Below are 16,956 nucleotides of genomic sequence, written 5' to 3'. Positions count from 1 at the left end.
TGCATTAAACATTTAATACTGGCCTGGCAAACTGTTATGACCCCAATGGCGAGGGTCTCAGAGGAACGTGGAAGTCTGCAGAATACAAAAATCCAGCTGATAGGGCAGTGGTAACTGGGTTGACCATATATCTACTCCTAACGCCAACACTAGAAGTAGCCGGGGATCATTCCTACGTTGATTCTAGATGACACGCGCCAGCCGGAGAATCTAGCTACCCCTAGTAGAGGAAAACAAAGACCTTTCTTGCCTCCAGAGAAGGGGACCCCAAAGCTGGACAGAAGCCCCCCACAAATAATGACGGTGAGGTAAGAGGAAATGACAAACACAGAAATGAACCAGGTTTAGCACAGAGAGGCCCGCTTACTGATAGCAGAATTAAGAAAGGTAACTTATATGGTCAACAAAAACCCTATCAAAATCCACACTGGAAATTCAAGAACCCCCGAACCGTCTAACGGTCCGGGGGGAGAACACCAGCCCCCTAGAGCTTCCAGCAAAGGTCAGGATATAGATTTGGAACAAGCTGGACAAAAATACAAAACCAAAACAAATAGCAAAAAAAGCAAAAGGCAGACTTAGCTGATATAACTGGAACCAGGATCAGTAGACAAGAGCACAGCAGACTAGCTCTGATAACTACGTTGCCAGGCATTGAACTGAAGGTCCAGGGAGCTTATATAGCAACACCCCTAACTAACGACCCAGGTGCGGATAAAAGGAATGACAGAAAAACCAGAGTCAAAAAACTAGTAACCACTAGAGGGAGCAAAAAGCAAATTCACAACAGGGGACATTACAGATCGGTGATCTGACAGTTTGCACAGCACTTTGTCAGATCACCGATCTGACTTAGAGCACTGCAGGCTTACCAAGCGCTTGCTCTGAGCAGGCACTCGGTAAGCCACCTCCCTCCCTGCAGGACCCAGATGCCGCGGCCATCTTGGATCCGGGACCTGCAGCAAGGAAGGAGGTAGGAGACCCTCGGAGCAACGCGATCACATCGGCTTGCTGCGGGGGTCTCAGGGAAGCCCGCAGGGAGCCCCCTCCCTGCGCAATGCTTCCCTATACCGCCGGCACACCGCGATCATGTTTGATCGCGGTGTGCCGGGGGTTAATGTGCCAGGCGCGGTCCGTGACCGCTCCTGGCACATAGCGCCGGATGTCAGCTGCGATAGGCTTCTGACACCCGGCCGCGATCGGCCGCACTCCCCCCATGAGCGCGACCGATCGCGCTGGACGTACTATTCCGTCCTTGGGAAGTAGGGCCCACCCCACATGGATGGAATAGTACGTCCAATGACAGAAAGGGGTTAATATGGAGGCCCAAGGACTAATTCATCATGTGTGCCAGTAGATTGCCCAGCTTGATTGCCATGTAGTAAAAATGAGATGTGAACAAAGCAATTTTTCATGTAACAATAGAAACACACCTGTAAATTTTTTATATTGTTTAGTAAATTGTTATTTCATAAAGATTATATATTTTTTAGAAAGTTCATTTTTTCGACAGTGTTTTCCTTATGCTCTTTTTTTTGCTCTTTTTACAGGAGCTGGACTATGAAACAAAATCCAGCTATTCACTGAGAATAGAAGCCTCAAATAAGCATGTGGACAATCGATTTCTCAGCGTTGGTCCATTTATGGATACAACAACAGTGAAAATTACTGTGGAAGATGTGGATGAACCTCCAGTATTTTCTCAACTGTTATATACAATGGTGGAGTCTGAAGCAGCAAAAATAGGCAGCAGTATAGGAACAGTAACAGCGCACGACCCAGATTCGTCACACAGCCTTGTGAGGTACCATTGTTGTTGACTATTTTTCATTATTTTCATGCCAATAAAAGCCGATCACTTGCTGCGAATGACAATAATGCAGGCTCTGACCCTATTTTCCAATCAACATCACAAGAGCAGCCGGCTTTATCACTGAAATAGACCATATTCATCATACAAAAATGTTAATTAAGTCTCGGCTTCCATAAATGTTTTGTAAATGTTCCTGCTGCGTGAATGTTCTCGTTGTGACAGTCATTCATCATATATATATACGGTATATATATGCATTAAACTAGTAGCAGGGTTAACTCATCAATCTTTCTGTCAGCAGAACCAGAAAATGAAATGAGAATGTAACCGAATATGAGGGTAACATGACCTAATGAGATGATAGACTACATACATAGATTCATATTAATAGTAACTAGTTGGCCCGTGCAAAATTTTCGCACATTGGTCGTCGGGAGCGCAGGCAATTTCCAAAAAAGCAAGCTGGTCAAACGTAAATGTATTTAATGACAGGATGAACATAGACAGTTATTTATATATGTAGATTGTTAATACACAAATTTGGTTTGATAAGTAGCGGCCAAAAAATGTCTTAGCAAAATAAAATATCGCTGTTCTAAAACCTCCTTTAACACAACATTGGTTAAACCCTTCAGGTTGTTGTGAACTTCCCACCATGTGATAAACCTGGCCATGTATTTTGAAACAATATGGCCCCCTGCCAGGAATATTGACAGAGTTCACTTAAACTGATGCAAAAACCAATGCATTATTCAATTATTTTGCAAATAGTTTTGAGCTACGTGATCATTCTTTTTAATAAGTGTCTGAAGTTCTTTACAAACAATAATGGTGACGACCGACTTCACCTAAATAGAGCTTTGCTGAACAATGTGGACATGCTTTATGCATACTCCCAACACTGTGGGTTTTAACTTCATTGTCAGGAAGTAATAAGCAAGCACAACAGTATGTCATTGGAAGTGAATGTTGGGACCTCGTTGCACATATGTCTTGTTGTAGATGCAGGAAGTAATCAGGTGGAACTAAATCAATACAATGCTCTTGCAGTAGTGTTCTATGCTGATTCACTATCTGTTGTCTGTGCTTCTGTTGAGCCTGTCTATGGTTTTCAAGTCTTTGTTGCCTTTGCTCATGATGTTTTAGTCTGTTTAATGTTCGCTGAGATGGTGTCTGAAGCAGTCTGGGACGTCTCATTCGTGTTGACCTGCCTCGAGGCCTGCATTTTATATGCCTCTTCCTAGTCATCCTGCAAAGTAATTCCAAACCCAAACAATGTCAGGTCTGCACTCCAAATGCAGCTTGAAATTTGCAATAGGCAGTGCATATTTCCAATAGCATAAGCAATGCATATTTCCAAATGTGTTTGCATTTGTGACTCACCTGCAGTGAAGTGTGCAATGTGTTTGGATTTGTTTGTGATGTCTGAAAGCAGCTTTGTGGTAGTGTGCTTTAGGGTAGTGTGGTGCCACCTGCAGGTCATTTTTCCTTACTGCAGGTTTATGAAAATTAATGTTTAAACTGTATTTTGTGATCACATCATGGATGTGTGGTTTGTTTGGCTATTTTCTTGCTGAAGGGGGCAAGTTTACCTTTCAAATGGTGTATAATTTGTGTGTGTGGGTGCAGTATGAGTGGAGATACAAAGTAATCACCGAAAAAGAATGTTTAGAAATAAAATATAAGGATATTGCATAGCTTACTCATTCATTCATGAAATGCATAAATTTACTTCTTTGAATATTGAAAGCATAGGTATGTTCACAGGGTAAAGTTTTTTAGATGTGCATGATAGACAATTCCCAAATATACTTTCATTAGCTGAATTCATTCTGCTTGGCAAACCTTCTGCGCCCAATACAAAATCTATACACCCAACCATTACATGTGTCTTTTCTATTGGCAGAGTGGCATGCATGTTCTCACAGCACAAAAGAGCAATTGCTACATCTCCAACCCTTGAAACAGGCGCCCAACTGCTTGAAAGAGATCCGGATGTAGAGCAGGACAGTCACAGTAGCTGACACATTCTGCCGGGATACAGTAGTGTATGATTAGGATACATCAATTCTCATAGGGAATTAACAGGATAAAATTATTTATGAATTAACCGAAAGCATCAAGGTTTCCAATAATGAGCTAATCTACATACTAGAATTCTTGCTCTCTGATCTTGCTTTGCCTCGAGAAAGTCAGGGCTCCTGGGATTATTTTTTAATCCTTTTTTTTCTAGTCTGTCTGATGGACATTCAAAGACTAGATAGCAAAGGTTGTACATTGAGACTGGGCAAATTAAAGTTTAAAATTAAAGGGAATTTGTCAGCAGGTTTTTTGCTGTGTAATATCATGAAAGGTTGATGCAGGCGTTTAAACACTAAATTCAGTTATGTGTCACTTATCAGGCTTTGCTGCTGTTTACTTACAATGAAAGTTTATCACCATGATATTATCACTGCCCAGACTATGTCTCAAGCAACTGGTAGACTGACCACGCCCCCTACACTGATAAGCAGCTCACTGTCAATATACAGTGTACATGGAAAGCTGAGGTGTGGGCGGCGTTAGCCTTCTCAGCTCTGCTTCATGCTACATCTAAGAACTGAGATTATGTCACAACTACTACACCTACTAAAGTGATACATCATTGTATTCAGGGACTCTTTTCCTATATTCTGCTGCTCTCTAATGAGGTAGCAAAAGCCTGATGAAAGATTCCCTTTAAAAAGAGTATTACTTACCCACATGAACCTTTTTGTGCCATCTACTTCAACATGATCACTGAGCCCTCAGAGTGTCTGCAGTGGTCAAATATCATTGACTTTTCAAAATCTATACAGCCCTGTCAATGATAAGTAATGCCCAGTCTGTTTTTATTACAATTTTAAACTATAAGCAGCCTTGTCTTATTAACGGGAACCTCTCAGCAGGATTGTGCACCGTAACCAAAAGACCCTGTCAGGTTGGCACCATTACATTGATTAAAATGATACCTTGGTTGATGAAATCCATCTTGTGATTGTTGTTTAATCTCTATTTTCAGGTTTGAGTTAATGATATGCTGGTGCTTATGGGCAGTCTGTGGGGGGATTTCTTTATGTGGTGCTCTGATTAGATATTCATGTGTATGGCTTCTAACAGGTCACTGATACTACAGTTTAAAAAAACTGACCATCACATCCAAACATAATCTAAGTGTGAACAGGTGCTTACCTAGAGTCAGCAACTCATATACAATCTATATCTCTGTGGAGGGATAGTGGTCCTGCTGTGATTAAACATGCCTGAGGCTAAGAGGCGGAGTGCTCAGTCACAAGGCTAATGAGTACAAACTTCAAAAAACTGAACGCAATTCAATTTTCATATTTCATATTTGTATGCTATGGTGCTACAGAATGCTGCCATTTTTGTTTGAGTGTATATGAGTTGGTGACTCCAGGTAAGCTAAGCACCTCTTCACTTTATGTTTGGATGTGATGGTCAGTTTTTTTTTTAAATTTGTACTCATTAGCCTTCTGACTGAGCACTCCGCCTCTTAGGGTACCGTCACACATTGAAATTTTCATCGCTGCGACGGCACGATTCGTGACGTCGCAGCGTCGTATAATCATCGCTCCAGCGTCGTAGACTGCGGTCACACGTTGCAATCACGGCGCTGGAGCGATGCCGAAGTCCCCGGGTAACCAGGGTAAACATCGGGTAACTAAGCGCAGGGCCGCGCTTAGTAACCCAATATTTACCCTGGTTACCAGCGTAAACGTAAAAAAACAAACCGTACATACTCACCCGTCGGTGTCCTTCAGGTCCCTTGCCGTCTGCTTCCTGCTCTGAGTGCAGCCGTACAGTGAGAGCAGATCGCAGCACCGCTGCGCTCTGCTCTTACTTTCCGGCCGGCACTCAGAGCAGGAAGCAGACGGCAAGGGACCTGAAGGACACCGACGGGTGAGTATGTACGGTTTGTTTTTTTACGTTTACGCTTGTAACCAGGGTAAACATCGGGTTACTAAGCGCGGCCCTGCGCTTAGTTACCCGATGTTTACCCTGGTTACAAGCGAAGACATCGCTGGATCGCTGTCACACACAACGATCCAGCGATGTCAGCGGGTGATCAAGCGACGAAAGAAAGTTCCAAACGATCTGCTACGACGTACGATTCTCAGCAGGGTGTCTGATCGCAGTAGCGTGTCAGACACAGCGATATCGTAACGATATCGCTAGAACGTCACGAATCGTAACGTCGTAGCGATGGAAATTTCAATGTGTGACGGTACCCTTAGACTCAGGCATTTTTAATCACAGCAGGACCACTACCCCCCCCCACAGAGATTGCAAACAAAAACCTCAGTTGCATGTAATATGCTGGGTAATGCCACACAATGGTGGTCAATGTCCAATAAAGATATACACCGACTCCAAGAGGGTGAAGAAACATAGGAGAATATTATTTATTTAAGTAATTCATGACAATTAAAATATAACATGACACCTTTCAGGAAACAACAAGACCCATGGAAAAACTACTCATAAATACATCAATATTGCACAAATCCCATGCAGCCTATGATGCTAAAAATGGGGAATTATCATCCGGTCTGGGGCTCTATTCATCTTGTCTGGGTAAGAACCTGCCCAGTTTGAGCTTTTCATTCACCTTTTCACTGAAGAATATTACTAGGTGGTTCTTCACCTTGACCTATCTACTAGCACACTTGCACTTTCTTAGCATCACAGGATGCATGGAATTTGTGCAATATTGATGTATTTGAGTAGTTTCTCCATGGGCCTTGTTGTTTCCTGAAAGGTGTCATGTTATATTTTATTTGTTATGAATTACTTTAATAAATATAAAAAAAAAAATTCTATTTAATTTATCGGTGTACTCCTTATTCTCCTATATTTCCCCTCCACAGAGATATAGATTTCAGTCTAAGAGAGGATTCATATTCAGTTCCCATACAGATAAAGACATTATTCTAAGAGAGGATTGGCATTGGAAATGAGAAACGCGTTAACGTGGCTTCCAGGCACACATGAATTGGCAATTTATGAGCTAAGCATTCTCAATTTTTCATATTTCTAATGCAATTCAATTTTCATACTTCATATTTGCATGCTATAGTGCTACAGAGTGCCATTTTTTTGGATGTGGAATCTTTGTACTCCAATATCCCACACCAGGATAGATTAAATGCCTGGAAATTCTTCCTGGAAAACACAGGGACTGATGCGGATTCTGTGGTGAAACTTATAAAATTCATCCTCACCCACAATTACTTTGAATTTGACAACAAATCTATCTACAGGAGACTGGCACAGCAATGGGAAGTAAAATGGCTCCACAATATGCAAATCTTTTCATGGCCAAGCTTGCAAGTGACTTTTTGTCCTCATGTCCCATCAGGCCTCTGGCCTACTACCTACCTAGTTATCTACAATCCAAATCTGGAAATGCTAAGGGGAGCTGCACGGAAATTATAACCTTTACTACAAAAAGATGCCCGCTTACAATCCATTTTTCCAGACCCCCCACTACTGCATTGTAGGCAGCCCCCAAATCTAAGAAGCATCATTGTCAGAAGCTCCCTGTCCTCTCCAACAGCTGCAGGAACCATTCCTTGCAATCAGAAAAAATTTAAAACCTGTCTATTTATAATGACCACAGACAAGATAAAGTGTTATGATCCCAATGGCAGGGGACCTCTAAGATTACAGCAAAGTCTGCAAAACATAAATACCAGCTCATAGGGAAGTGGTAACTAGGCTGACCATATACCTGATCCTAGCGCAAACACTAACAGCAGCCGGGGAACGTGCCTACGTTGATTCTAGACGTCTCGCGCCAGCCGGAGAACTAACTACCCCTATCAGGGAAAATAAGACCTCTCTTGCCTCCAGAGAAAAGACCCCAAAGTAATACAAGCCCCCAACAAATAATAACGGTGAGGTAAGAAGAAAAGACAAACGTAAGAATGAACTAGATTTAGCAAAGAGAGGCCCACTGACTAATAGCAGAATATGGTAAGAAGACTTATATGGTTAGCAAAAAACCCTGCAAAATATCCACGCTGAATATCCAAGAACCCCTAAACCGACTGACGGTGTGGGGGGAGAATATCAGCCCCCCTAGAGCTTCCAGCAATAACAGGAATCACATATTGTACAAGCTGGACAAAAAATATGAACAATGCAAATGATCAAGAGTACGAAAGCAGGAATTAGCTTATCTTGCAAAGAACCAGGACCTGAAGACAGGAGCAAACAGAAGTGAACTGATTACAACGAAGCCAGGCACTGGACTGAGAATCCAGGAAGTTTAAATAGCAACACCCCAGGCCTAACGAAGCAGGTGAGCACAAACCTGGTAAAAGACAATCCAAGTGCCAAATCACTAGTGACCACAAGAGGGAGCCAAAAATTATAGTTCACAACAGTACCCCCCCTTTAAGGAGGGGTCACCGAACCCTCACCAAGACCACCAGGGTGACCAGGATGAGCAGCGTTGAAGGCACGAACCAAATCGGCCGCATGAACATCAGAGGCGGCCACCCAGGAATTATCCTCCTGACCATAGCCCTTCCATTTGACCAAATACTGGAGCCTCCGTCTAGAGAGACGAGAATCCAAGATCTTCTCCACCACGTACTCCAACTCGCCCTCAACCAACACCGGAGCAGGAGGCTCAACAGCAGGAACCACAGGCACAACGTACCGCCATAACAAAGACCTATGGAACACGTTGTGAATGGCAAACGACACCGGAAGATCCAAACGAAAAGAAACCGGGTTAAGAACTTCCAAAATTTTATAAGGACCAATAAAACGAGGCTTAAACTTAGGAGAGGAAACCTTCAGAGGGACATACCGAGAAGACAACCAAACCAAATCCCCAACACGAAGTCGGGGGCCCACACCGCGGCGGCGGTTGGCAAAATGCTGAGCCTTCTCCTGTGACAACTTCAAGTTGTCCACCACATGATTCCAAATCCGCTGCAACCTATCCACCACGAAATCCACCCCAGGAAAGTCAGAAGACTCAACATGACCCGAGGAGAAACGAGGATGAAAACCAGAGTTGCAGAAGAATGGCGAAACCAAAGTAGCGGAACTAGCCCGATTATTAAGGGCAAACTCCGCCAATGGCAAGAAGGTCACCCAATCATCCTGGTCCGCAGAAACAAAACATCTCAAATAAGCCTCCAGTGTCTGATTAGTTCGCTCCGTTTGACCATTAGTCTGAGGATGGAAGGCAGATGAAAACGACAAATCAATGCCCATCTTAGCACAAAAAGACCGCCAGAATCTGGACACAAACTGGGATCCTCTGTCGGACACGATATTCTCCGGAATGCAAACAAACCACATTCTGAAAAAACAAAGGAACCAGATCGGAAGAGGAAGGCAACTTAGGCAAGGGTACCAAATGGACCATCTTGGAAAAACGATCACACACCACCCAGATAACAGACATTCCCCGAGACACCGGAAGATCAGAAATGAAATCCATGGAAATGTGCGTCCAAGGCCTCTTCGGGACGGGCAAGGGCAAAAGCAACCCGCTAGCACGAGAACAACAAGGCTTAGCCCGAGCACAAGTCCCACAGGACTGCACAAATGACCGCACATCCCGTGACAAGGAGGGCAACCAAAAGGACCTAGCCACCAAATCTCGGGTACCAAAAATTCCCGGATGCCCTGCCAACACCGAGGAATTAACCTCAGAAATGACTCTGCTGGTCCATTTATCAGGAACAAACAGTCTGTCGGGTGGACACGAGTCAGGTCTACCAGCCTGAAATCTCTGCAACACACGTCGAAAATCCGGAGATATGGCCGACACGATTACTCCCTCTTTAAGAATACCAGCTGGCTCCGAGACTCCAGGAGAGTCAGGCACAAAGCTCCTAGAGAGAGCATCAGCCTTAACATTCTTCGAACCAGGCAGGTATGAGACCACAAAGTCAAAACGAGAGAAAAACAATGACCAACGAGCCTGTCTAGGATTCAGGCACTTAGCAGACTCGAGATACATCAGATTTTTGTGATCAGTCAAGACCACCACACGATGCTTAGCACCCTCAAGCCAATGACGCCACTCCTCAAATGCCCACTTCATGGCCAACAACTCCCGATTACCAACATCATAGTTCCGCTCAGCAGGCGAAAACTTCCTAGAGAAAAAGGCACATGGTCTCATCACAGAACAACCAGAGCCTCTCTGCGACAAAACAGCCCCAGCACCGATCTCAGAAGCATCCACTTCAACCTGAAAGGGAAGTGAGACATCAGGCTGGCACAAAACAGGCGCCGAAGTAAACCGGCGCTTCAGCTCCTGGAAGGCCTCCATGGCTGCAGGAGCCCAATTAGCCACATCAGAACCTTTCTTGGTCATATCCGTCAAAGGTTTAACAATGCTAGAAAAATTAGCGATAAAGCGACGGTAGAAATTAGCGAATCCCAAGAACTTCTGAAGACTCTTAACAGACGTGGGCTGAGTCCAATCATGAATAGCTCGGACCTTGACTGGGTCCATCTCCACGGCAGAAGATGAGAAAATAAAACCCAAAAAGGAAACCTTCTGCACTCCAAAGAGACACTTTGAGCCCTTCACAAACAAAGCGTTATCACGCAAAACCTGAAACACCATCCTGACCTGCTTTACATGAGAATCCCAATCTTCCGAGAAAACTAGAATATCATCAAGATGCACAATCAAAAATTTATCCAGATACTTCCGGAAGATATCATGCATAAAGGACTGAAACACTGAAGGGGCATTAGAGAGCCCAAAGGGCATCACCAAGTATTCAAAATGACCTTCGGGCGTATTGAATGCAGTTTTCCATTCATCTCCCTGCCTAATGCGCACAATGTTGTACGCACCACGAAGATCTATCTTGGTGAACCACTTGGCGCCCTTAATCCGAGCAAACAAGTCTGACAATAGCGGCAACGGATACTGAAACTTAACAGTGATTTTATTCAGAAGCCGATAGTCTATACAAGGTCTCAAAGACCCGTCTTTCTTGGCCACAAAAAAGAATCCCGCACCGAGAGGGGAAGAGGATGGACGAATATGCCCCTTCTCCAAAGACTCCTTGACATAAGAACGCATCGCGGCATGCTCAGGTACAGACAAATTAAATAATCGTCCCTTAGGAAATTTACTGCCAGGAATCAAATCTATAGCGCAGTCACAGTCCCTATGAGGAGGAAGAGCACTGGACCTGGACTCACTGAATACATCCTGATAGTCACACAAATACTCAGGAACTTCTGAAGGAGTAGAAGTAGCAATAGACACCGGCGAAGAATCGCAATGAATTCCCTGACAAACCCAACTTGAGACAGACATAGCCTTCCAATCCAAAACAGGATTATGGGTCTGTAACCATGGCAGACCTAAAACGACCAAATCATTCATTTTATGCAGAACAAGAAAACAAATCACCTCCCGATGTTCAGGAGTCATGCACATGGTCACTTGTGTCCAATACTGCGGTTTATTTTCCGCCAGTGGCGTAGCATCAATTCCTCTGAGAGGAATCGGAACCTTTAAAGGCTCCAGGACAAAACCGCAGCGCTTGGCAAACGACAAGTCCATAAGACTCAGGGCAGCACCTGAATCCACAAATGCCATAACAGGGTAGGAAGACAATGAACAAATTAAAGTCACAGACAAAATAAATTTAGGCTGCAAATTACCAATGGTGACAGGACTGACAACCTTGGTTAGGCGTTTAGAGCATGCTGATATAACATGTGTAGAATCACCACAGTAAAAACACAGCCCATTCTGACGTCTATGATTTTGTCGTTCGGTTCTAGTCAGGATTCTATCGCATTGCATTGAGACAGGTGTCTGTTCAGACAACACCGCCAGAGGTTTAGCGGATTTGCGCTCCCGCAAACGCCGATCAATCTGAATAGCCAGCGCCATAGAATCATTCAGACTTGTAGGAATTGTAAAACCCACCATCACATTCTTAATGGCTTCAGAAAGGCCATTTCTGAAATTTGCGGCCAGAGCACATTCATTCCATCGAGTAAGCACGGACCATTTCCGAAATTTTTGGCAGTACACCTCAGCTTCATCCTGGCCCTGAGAGATGGCCAGTAGAGCTTTTTCTGCCTGAATTTCAAGATTAGGCTCCTCATAAAGCAATCCGAGCGCCAGAAAAAACGCATCAACATCCGCCAATGCAGGATCTCCTGGCACTAACGAGAAAGCCCAATCCTGAGGGTCGCCACGCAAGAAGGAGATAATAATTTTAACTTGCTGAGCTGAATCTCCAGACGAACGAGGTTTCAAAGATAGAAACAATTTACAATTATTCCTAAAATTCCTAAATTTAAATCGATCTCCAGAGAACAGCTTAGGAATAGGTATCTTAGGCTCTGACATAGGACTGCTAACAACAAAATCCTGAATGCCCTGCACACGTGCAGCAAGCTGATCCACACTAGTAATCAAGGTCTGAACATTCATGTCTGCAGCAAAGCTTCAAGCCACTCAGAGATAAAGGGGAGGAAAAAAAAAAAAAAACTCAGAACTTCTTTTCTTTTAATCCCACTTCAGCAATGCATTAACTATTTATTAGGCCTGGCTTACTGTTATGATCCCAATGGCAGGGGACCTCTAAGATTACAGCAAAGTCTGCAAAACATAAATACCAGCTCATAGGGAAGTGGTAACTAGGCTGACCATATACCTGATCCTAGCGCAAACACTAACAGCAGCCGGGGAACGTGCCTACGTTGATTCTAGACGTCTCGCGCCAGCCGGAGAACTAACTACCCCTATCAGGGAAAATAAGACCTCTCTTGCCTCCAGAGAAAAGACCCCAAAGTAATACAAGCCCCCAACAAATAATAACGGTGACGTAAGAAGAAAAGACAAACGTAAGAATGAACTAGATTTAGCAAAGAGAGGCCCACTGACTAATAGCAGAATATAGTAAGAAGACTTATATGGTCAGCAAAAAACCCTGCAAAATATCCACGCTGAATATCCAAGAACCCCCAAACTGACTGATGGTGTGGGGGGAGAATATCAGCCCCCCTAGAGCTTCCAGCAATAACAGGAATCACATATTGTACAAGCTGAACAAAAAATATGAACAATGCAAATGATCAAGAGTACGAAAGCAGGACTTAGCTTATCTTGCAAAGAACCAGGACCTGAAGACAGGAGCAAACAGAAGTGAACTGATTACAACGAAGCCAGGCACTGGACTGAGAATCCAGGAAGTTTAAATAGCAACACCCCAGGCCTAACGAAGCAGGTGAGCACAAACCTGGTAAAAGACAATCCAAGTGCCAAATCACTAGTGACCACAAGAGGGAGCCAAAAAGTATAGTTCACAACAATAAAGATCCCCAATTCACATCAGGGCTACAAGATACCAGGTACTTTTAGCTGCATCACATCTAATGTGGTGTACTTAATAATATGTACTAAATGTCCAACTGGGGGTCTGTATGTGGGGGAGACAGGGCAAAAGCTTAGAACAATAATTAATTCTCACCGCCACACAATAAGTGAAAAAAGAATGGATCTACCTGTGGCAAGACATTTCTGTCTCCCAAATTATAACATTATGGACATGAAATTACTTGTTTTAAAAAGTAGCTTCACATCTAAGAGAGACAGAAGAATATGTGAATATAAACTGATGACGACCTTTGACAGTCTTAGTGCAGGAATGAATGTGTCGCATGGATTTATGTCTTTTTACATCAACTAAGGAACTTGTCCCTCAGACCATGTGGGGTCATCACAACAGAACCAGACCCCAATCAGAGGAAAATAAAACATTCCTTATCCAAGAACTGGTCCAATATTTATGGACATAACTGTTTATCACTCATGGTAATTCTGCCTCATGTCACCTGTCTTATCCATGTTTTTTTCTGTGCTATGTTGTGCATAAATATGTGAATCTTAAGAATTTCTTTTAGTCTTTGCCTAATGAAAAGACCTGTGTAGTCTTGATAGCTTGCAATTTGTTACCATCTTTTCAGTTAGCCATTAAAAGGTATCAACCACTGAGGACTCTCAATTCTAAAGATTTTTGAGGGAAACTCAATCCCAGTCTTTTTAAAAATATCGAGCTACCGTTGGACCAACTTGCATTTCCATTTTGATGGTTACATATTATTGTCAATTTTAATTTTCTCATTCCATTGGACAATAAAAATAGTATTTTTTTTTATCTTAGAACATCTAAAAATAAGCCACCAAAGCAAAAATGTAACCTTATCAACAGTCAATGGCATTGTAGTTGTTCCTTATTCCTTAACATGTAGGTCACAATCTATGTTTCAGGCTCAGAATTTTAATTTTTGCCTCATTGATCATGTGCTCATGGGGAAAATTAAATTATTTCTCATTGTAAAAGGTTTCCTTCAGCCCACAAAATGGTAGACACATTGACATGTGAAATTGAGAAAAGCATCAACTGTGCAAACGTTCTACATAGTGTGAAATCACCGTATATTATCTTTTACTTTTACCATTTGACATAGCACAAGAAGTGACAGCATAATGAACAAAGGAATTAGAAAGGAAATTGATTGTACTGAGTCTAAATACCTATTAGAGCTTATTGTGTTACTGTGCATACACCTATTGTTGTCAAGTAGAAGGTATTAAATCCAATTACCAAAGGCTATGTCCCTAAATGCAATAAGTTATTTATCTCAGTACATGAAAAAAAGGAAAAAGAATACTAGTGAATATGTTGGCACATATCACACTTTTACAGCAAGACATGCCCATTTTTGAGTATGATGGAAAAAAAGTGTTTAAAGCATGTATTAAATGTAATGCATTAAGTCTGACTATTAGCTTAATAGCTTGTGAAAATTTCACTGTGAGCAGCACACTGGATAACCAATAAAATTATAGTGTAGTGGAATAAAAATATTTTTTTTTAAATGAAAAGCTGTGAGACACAGCATTGCCATCAGACAAATATCAGACAGAATATAAGTGTAGCCAAAATTTCCTGTACGCATGGGTTCCTTCCCTAGTTTTGGAAAGTGGATGAAGAAATATTTTTTAATTTTTTTTAAGCAAGGAAGTAATTAATTTTTCATCTGTGAAGTTCCAACCAATATGCATGGAACGGCAACACAGCACCATTGAAAGTGTAGGGTCCAGTGATAAACTAGGACTGTGGTTTCTTCACTCTCTGGATTTGTAAGGATCACATGACAAATAAGTAAATCCACTAAAATGCTCTCAAATTTGGTTGATAAATTACCTACACGCAACCTCCGATCCTGACAAGATCTCCTTCTATACTCCCCTCTTATCTCCTCTTCCCACAATCGCATACAAGATATCTCTTGCGCATCATCCCTACTCTAGAACTCTCTACCACAACATATCAGACTCTCGCCTACCATGGAAACCTTCAATAAGAACCTGAAGACCTATCTCTTCTCACAAGCCTATAACCTGCAGCAACCACCGGTCGACTAAGCCACTGCAAGACAAGCTCTACCCTCGCCTAATGTATCCTCACTCATCCCTTGAAGATTGTGAGCCCTCATGGACAGGGTCCTCTTTCCTCCTGTACCAGTTGTGACTAGTATTGTTTATGATGACTGTACTTGTTTTTGTTATAAATACCCTTGCTCACATGTAAATTGCCATTAAATAAATAGCGCTATAAAAAATGAATTATGTATATATATATATATATATGTGTGTATATATATATATATATATATATATATATATATATATATATATATACACACACACACACACACTCACACGCAATGGTTGAATTAAGTATTAGACATGTCACCAATTTTCTAATTGAATATATTTCTAAAGGTGTTATTGGCAGAAAATTCTCACCAGATGTCGGTAACAACCCATCAAAGATATGTATAAATTACGTCCTTAATTATACATTCTGTTTGCTTTTCCATGATCACTGTATGCTAGCTATGCTATCATAGATTATTTTCTAAAGACAAATGAATCCACAATATATTTGCTACAAGTGAGAACATTAAATTAAAAGCTGCTCTTAGAACAAAATGATAACAGTGCACTGAACGTTCTTTACACGGTTACATAAAGCAAATCTGATAATGAGTGTACTAATTAAAAGATATAAGCCATTTATTTTAATTACCTATAGATTACAAACAATGAACCAGAGCAGAATGGCATGTTTTATGTAAAACTAATGAGTGTCCATTTTATTAGACCTTCATAAAAATGAACTCCTTTCATGAACTGAAATTGACAAGTGTGGAGATGAAGTAGATTGGGATGATATTCAAAGAGAAATTGTTCAACTTAATTCTACACATTTTCTTTTTAAAGATGTTCTCAATCTAAATGTATATGAAAACAAATCTGATTAAAACTATGGCTGAGAGAGAATGACACGACATGACGGCTTCCAAGCTGTTTTCACCTTTTTGCTCTCAGAACAGTGAAAATGCACATTAAAATTTGTCAGACAGAAAGAGACAAAGTCTAACTAATATGAATTCTTCTTTAACTCTTTACCAACTTCCATTATACATGTAAGGTGCAAGTCTGTAGATGGTGCGTGGAGCTGGCTCCCAAGGTGAGCCCATCCCATATCTGGCAGGAAATTATTATGACACACAACTAGTGTTGAGCGATACCGTCCGATACTTGAAAGTATCGGTATCGGAAAGTATCAGCCGATACCGGCAAAGTATCGGATCCAATCCGATACCGATACCCGATACCAATACAAGTCAATGGGACTCAAGTATCGGACGGTATCCCTGATGGTTCCCAGGGTCTGAAGGAGAGGAAACTCTCCTTCAGGCCCTGGGATCCATATTAATGTGTAAAAGAAAGAATTAAAATAAAAAATATTGCTATACTCACCTCTCCGAGGGAACCGGCAGCGTTGTTTGCTTAAAATGCGCGCTTGTCCTGCCTCCCGTGACGTCACGGCTTGTGATTGGTCGCGTCGCCCATGTGACCGCGACGCGACCAATCACAACGCCGGAACGTAATTTTAAAATCCTGAAGGACCTGAAATTACGTCACGGCTTGCTGTGATTGGTCGCGTCGCGGCCACATGGGCGGCACGCGACCAATCACAAGCCAGGACTTCACGTAAGGAAGGAAACGCGCGAAT

General features: G+C 42.3%; 1 protein-coding gene across 3 annotated transcripts in view; it reads left to right on the top strand.

The window, feature by feature from the left end:
- LOC143782569 (cadherin-7) overlaps positions 1-16,956 on the top strand; it is a 604,373-nt gene that overhangs the window by 494,306 nt on the left and 93,111 nt on the right. For all 3 annotated transcript variants that reach the window (XM_077270126.1, XM_077270127.1, XM_077270128.1), the window contains exon 7: positions 1,551-1,804. In XM_077270126.1, coding sequence (XP_077126241.1) covers positions 1,551-1,804 — 254 coding nt within the window. The remainder of the gene's footprint in view (positions 1-1,550; positions 1,805-16,956) is intronic.

This window comes from Ranitomeya variabilis, chromosome 6 (genome assembly GCF_051348905.1).
Source record: "Ranitomeya variabilis isolate aRanVar5 chromosome 6, aRanVar5.hap1, whole genome shotgun sequence".
Taxonomy (NCBI): Eukaryota; Metazoa; Chordata; class Amphibia; order Anura; family Dendrobatidae; genus Ranitomeya; species Ranitomeya variabilis.
This window is presented reverse-complemented; position numbering and strand designations above follow the sequence as displayed.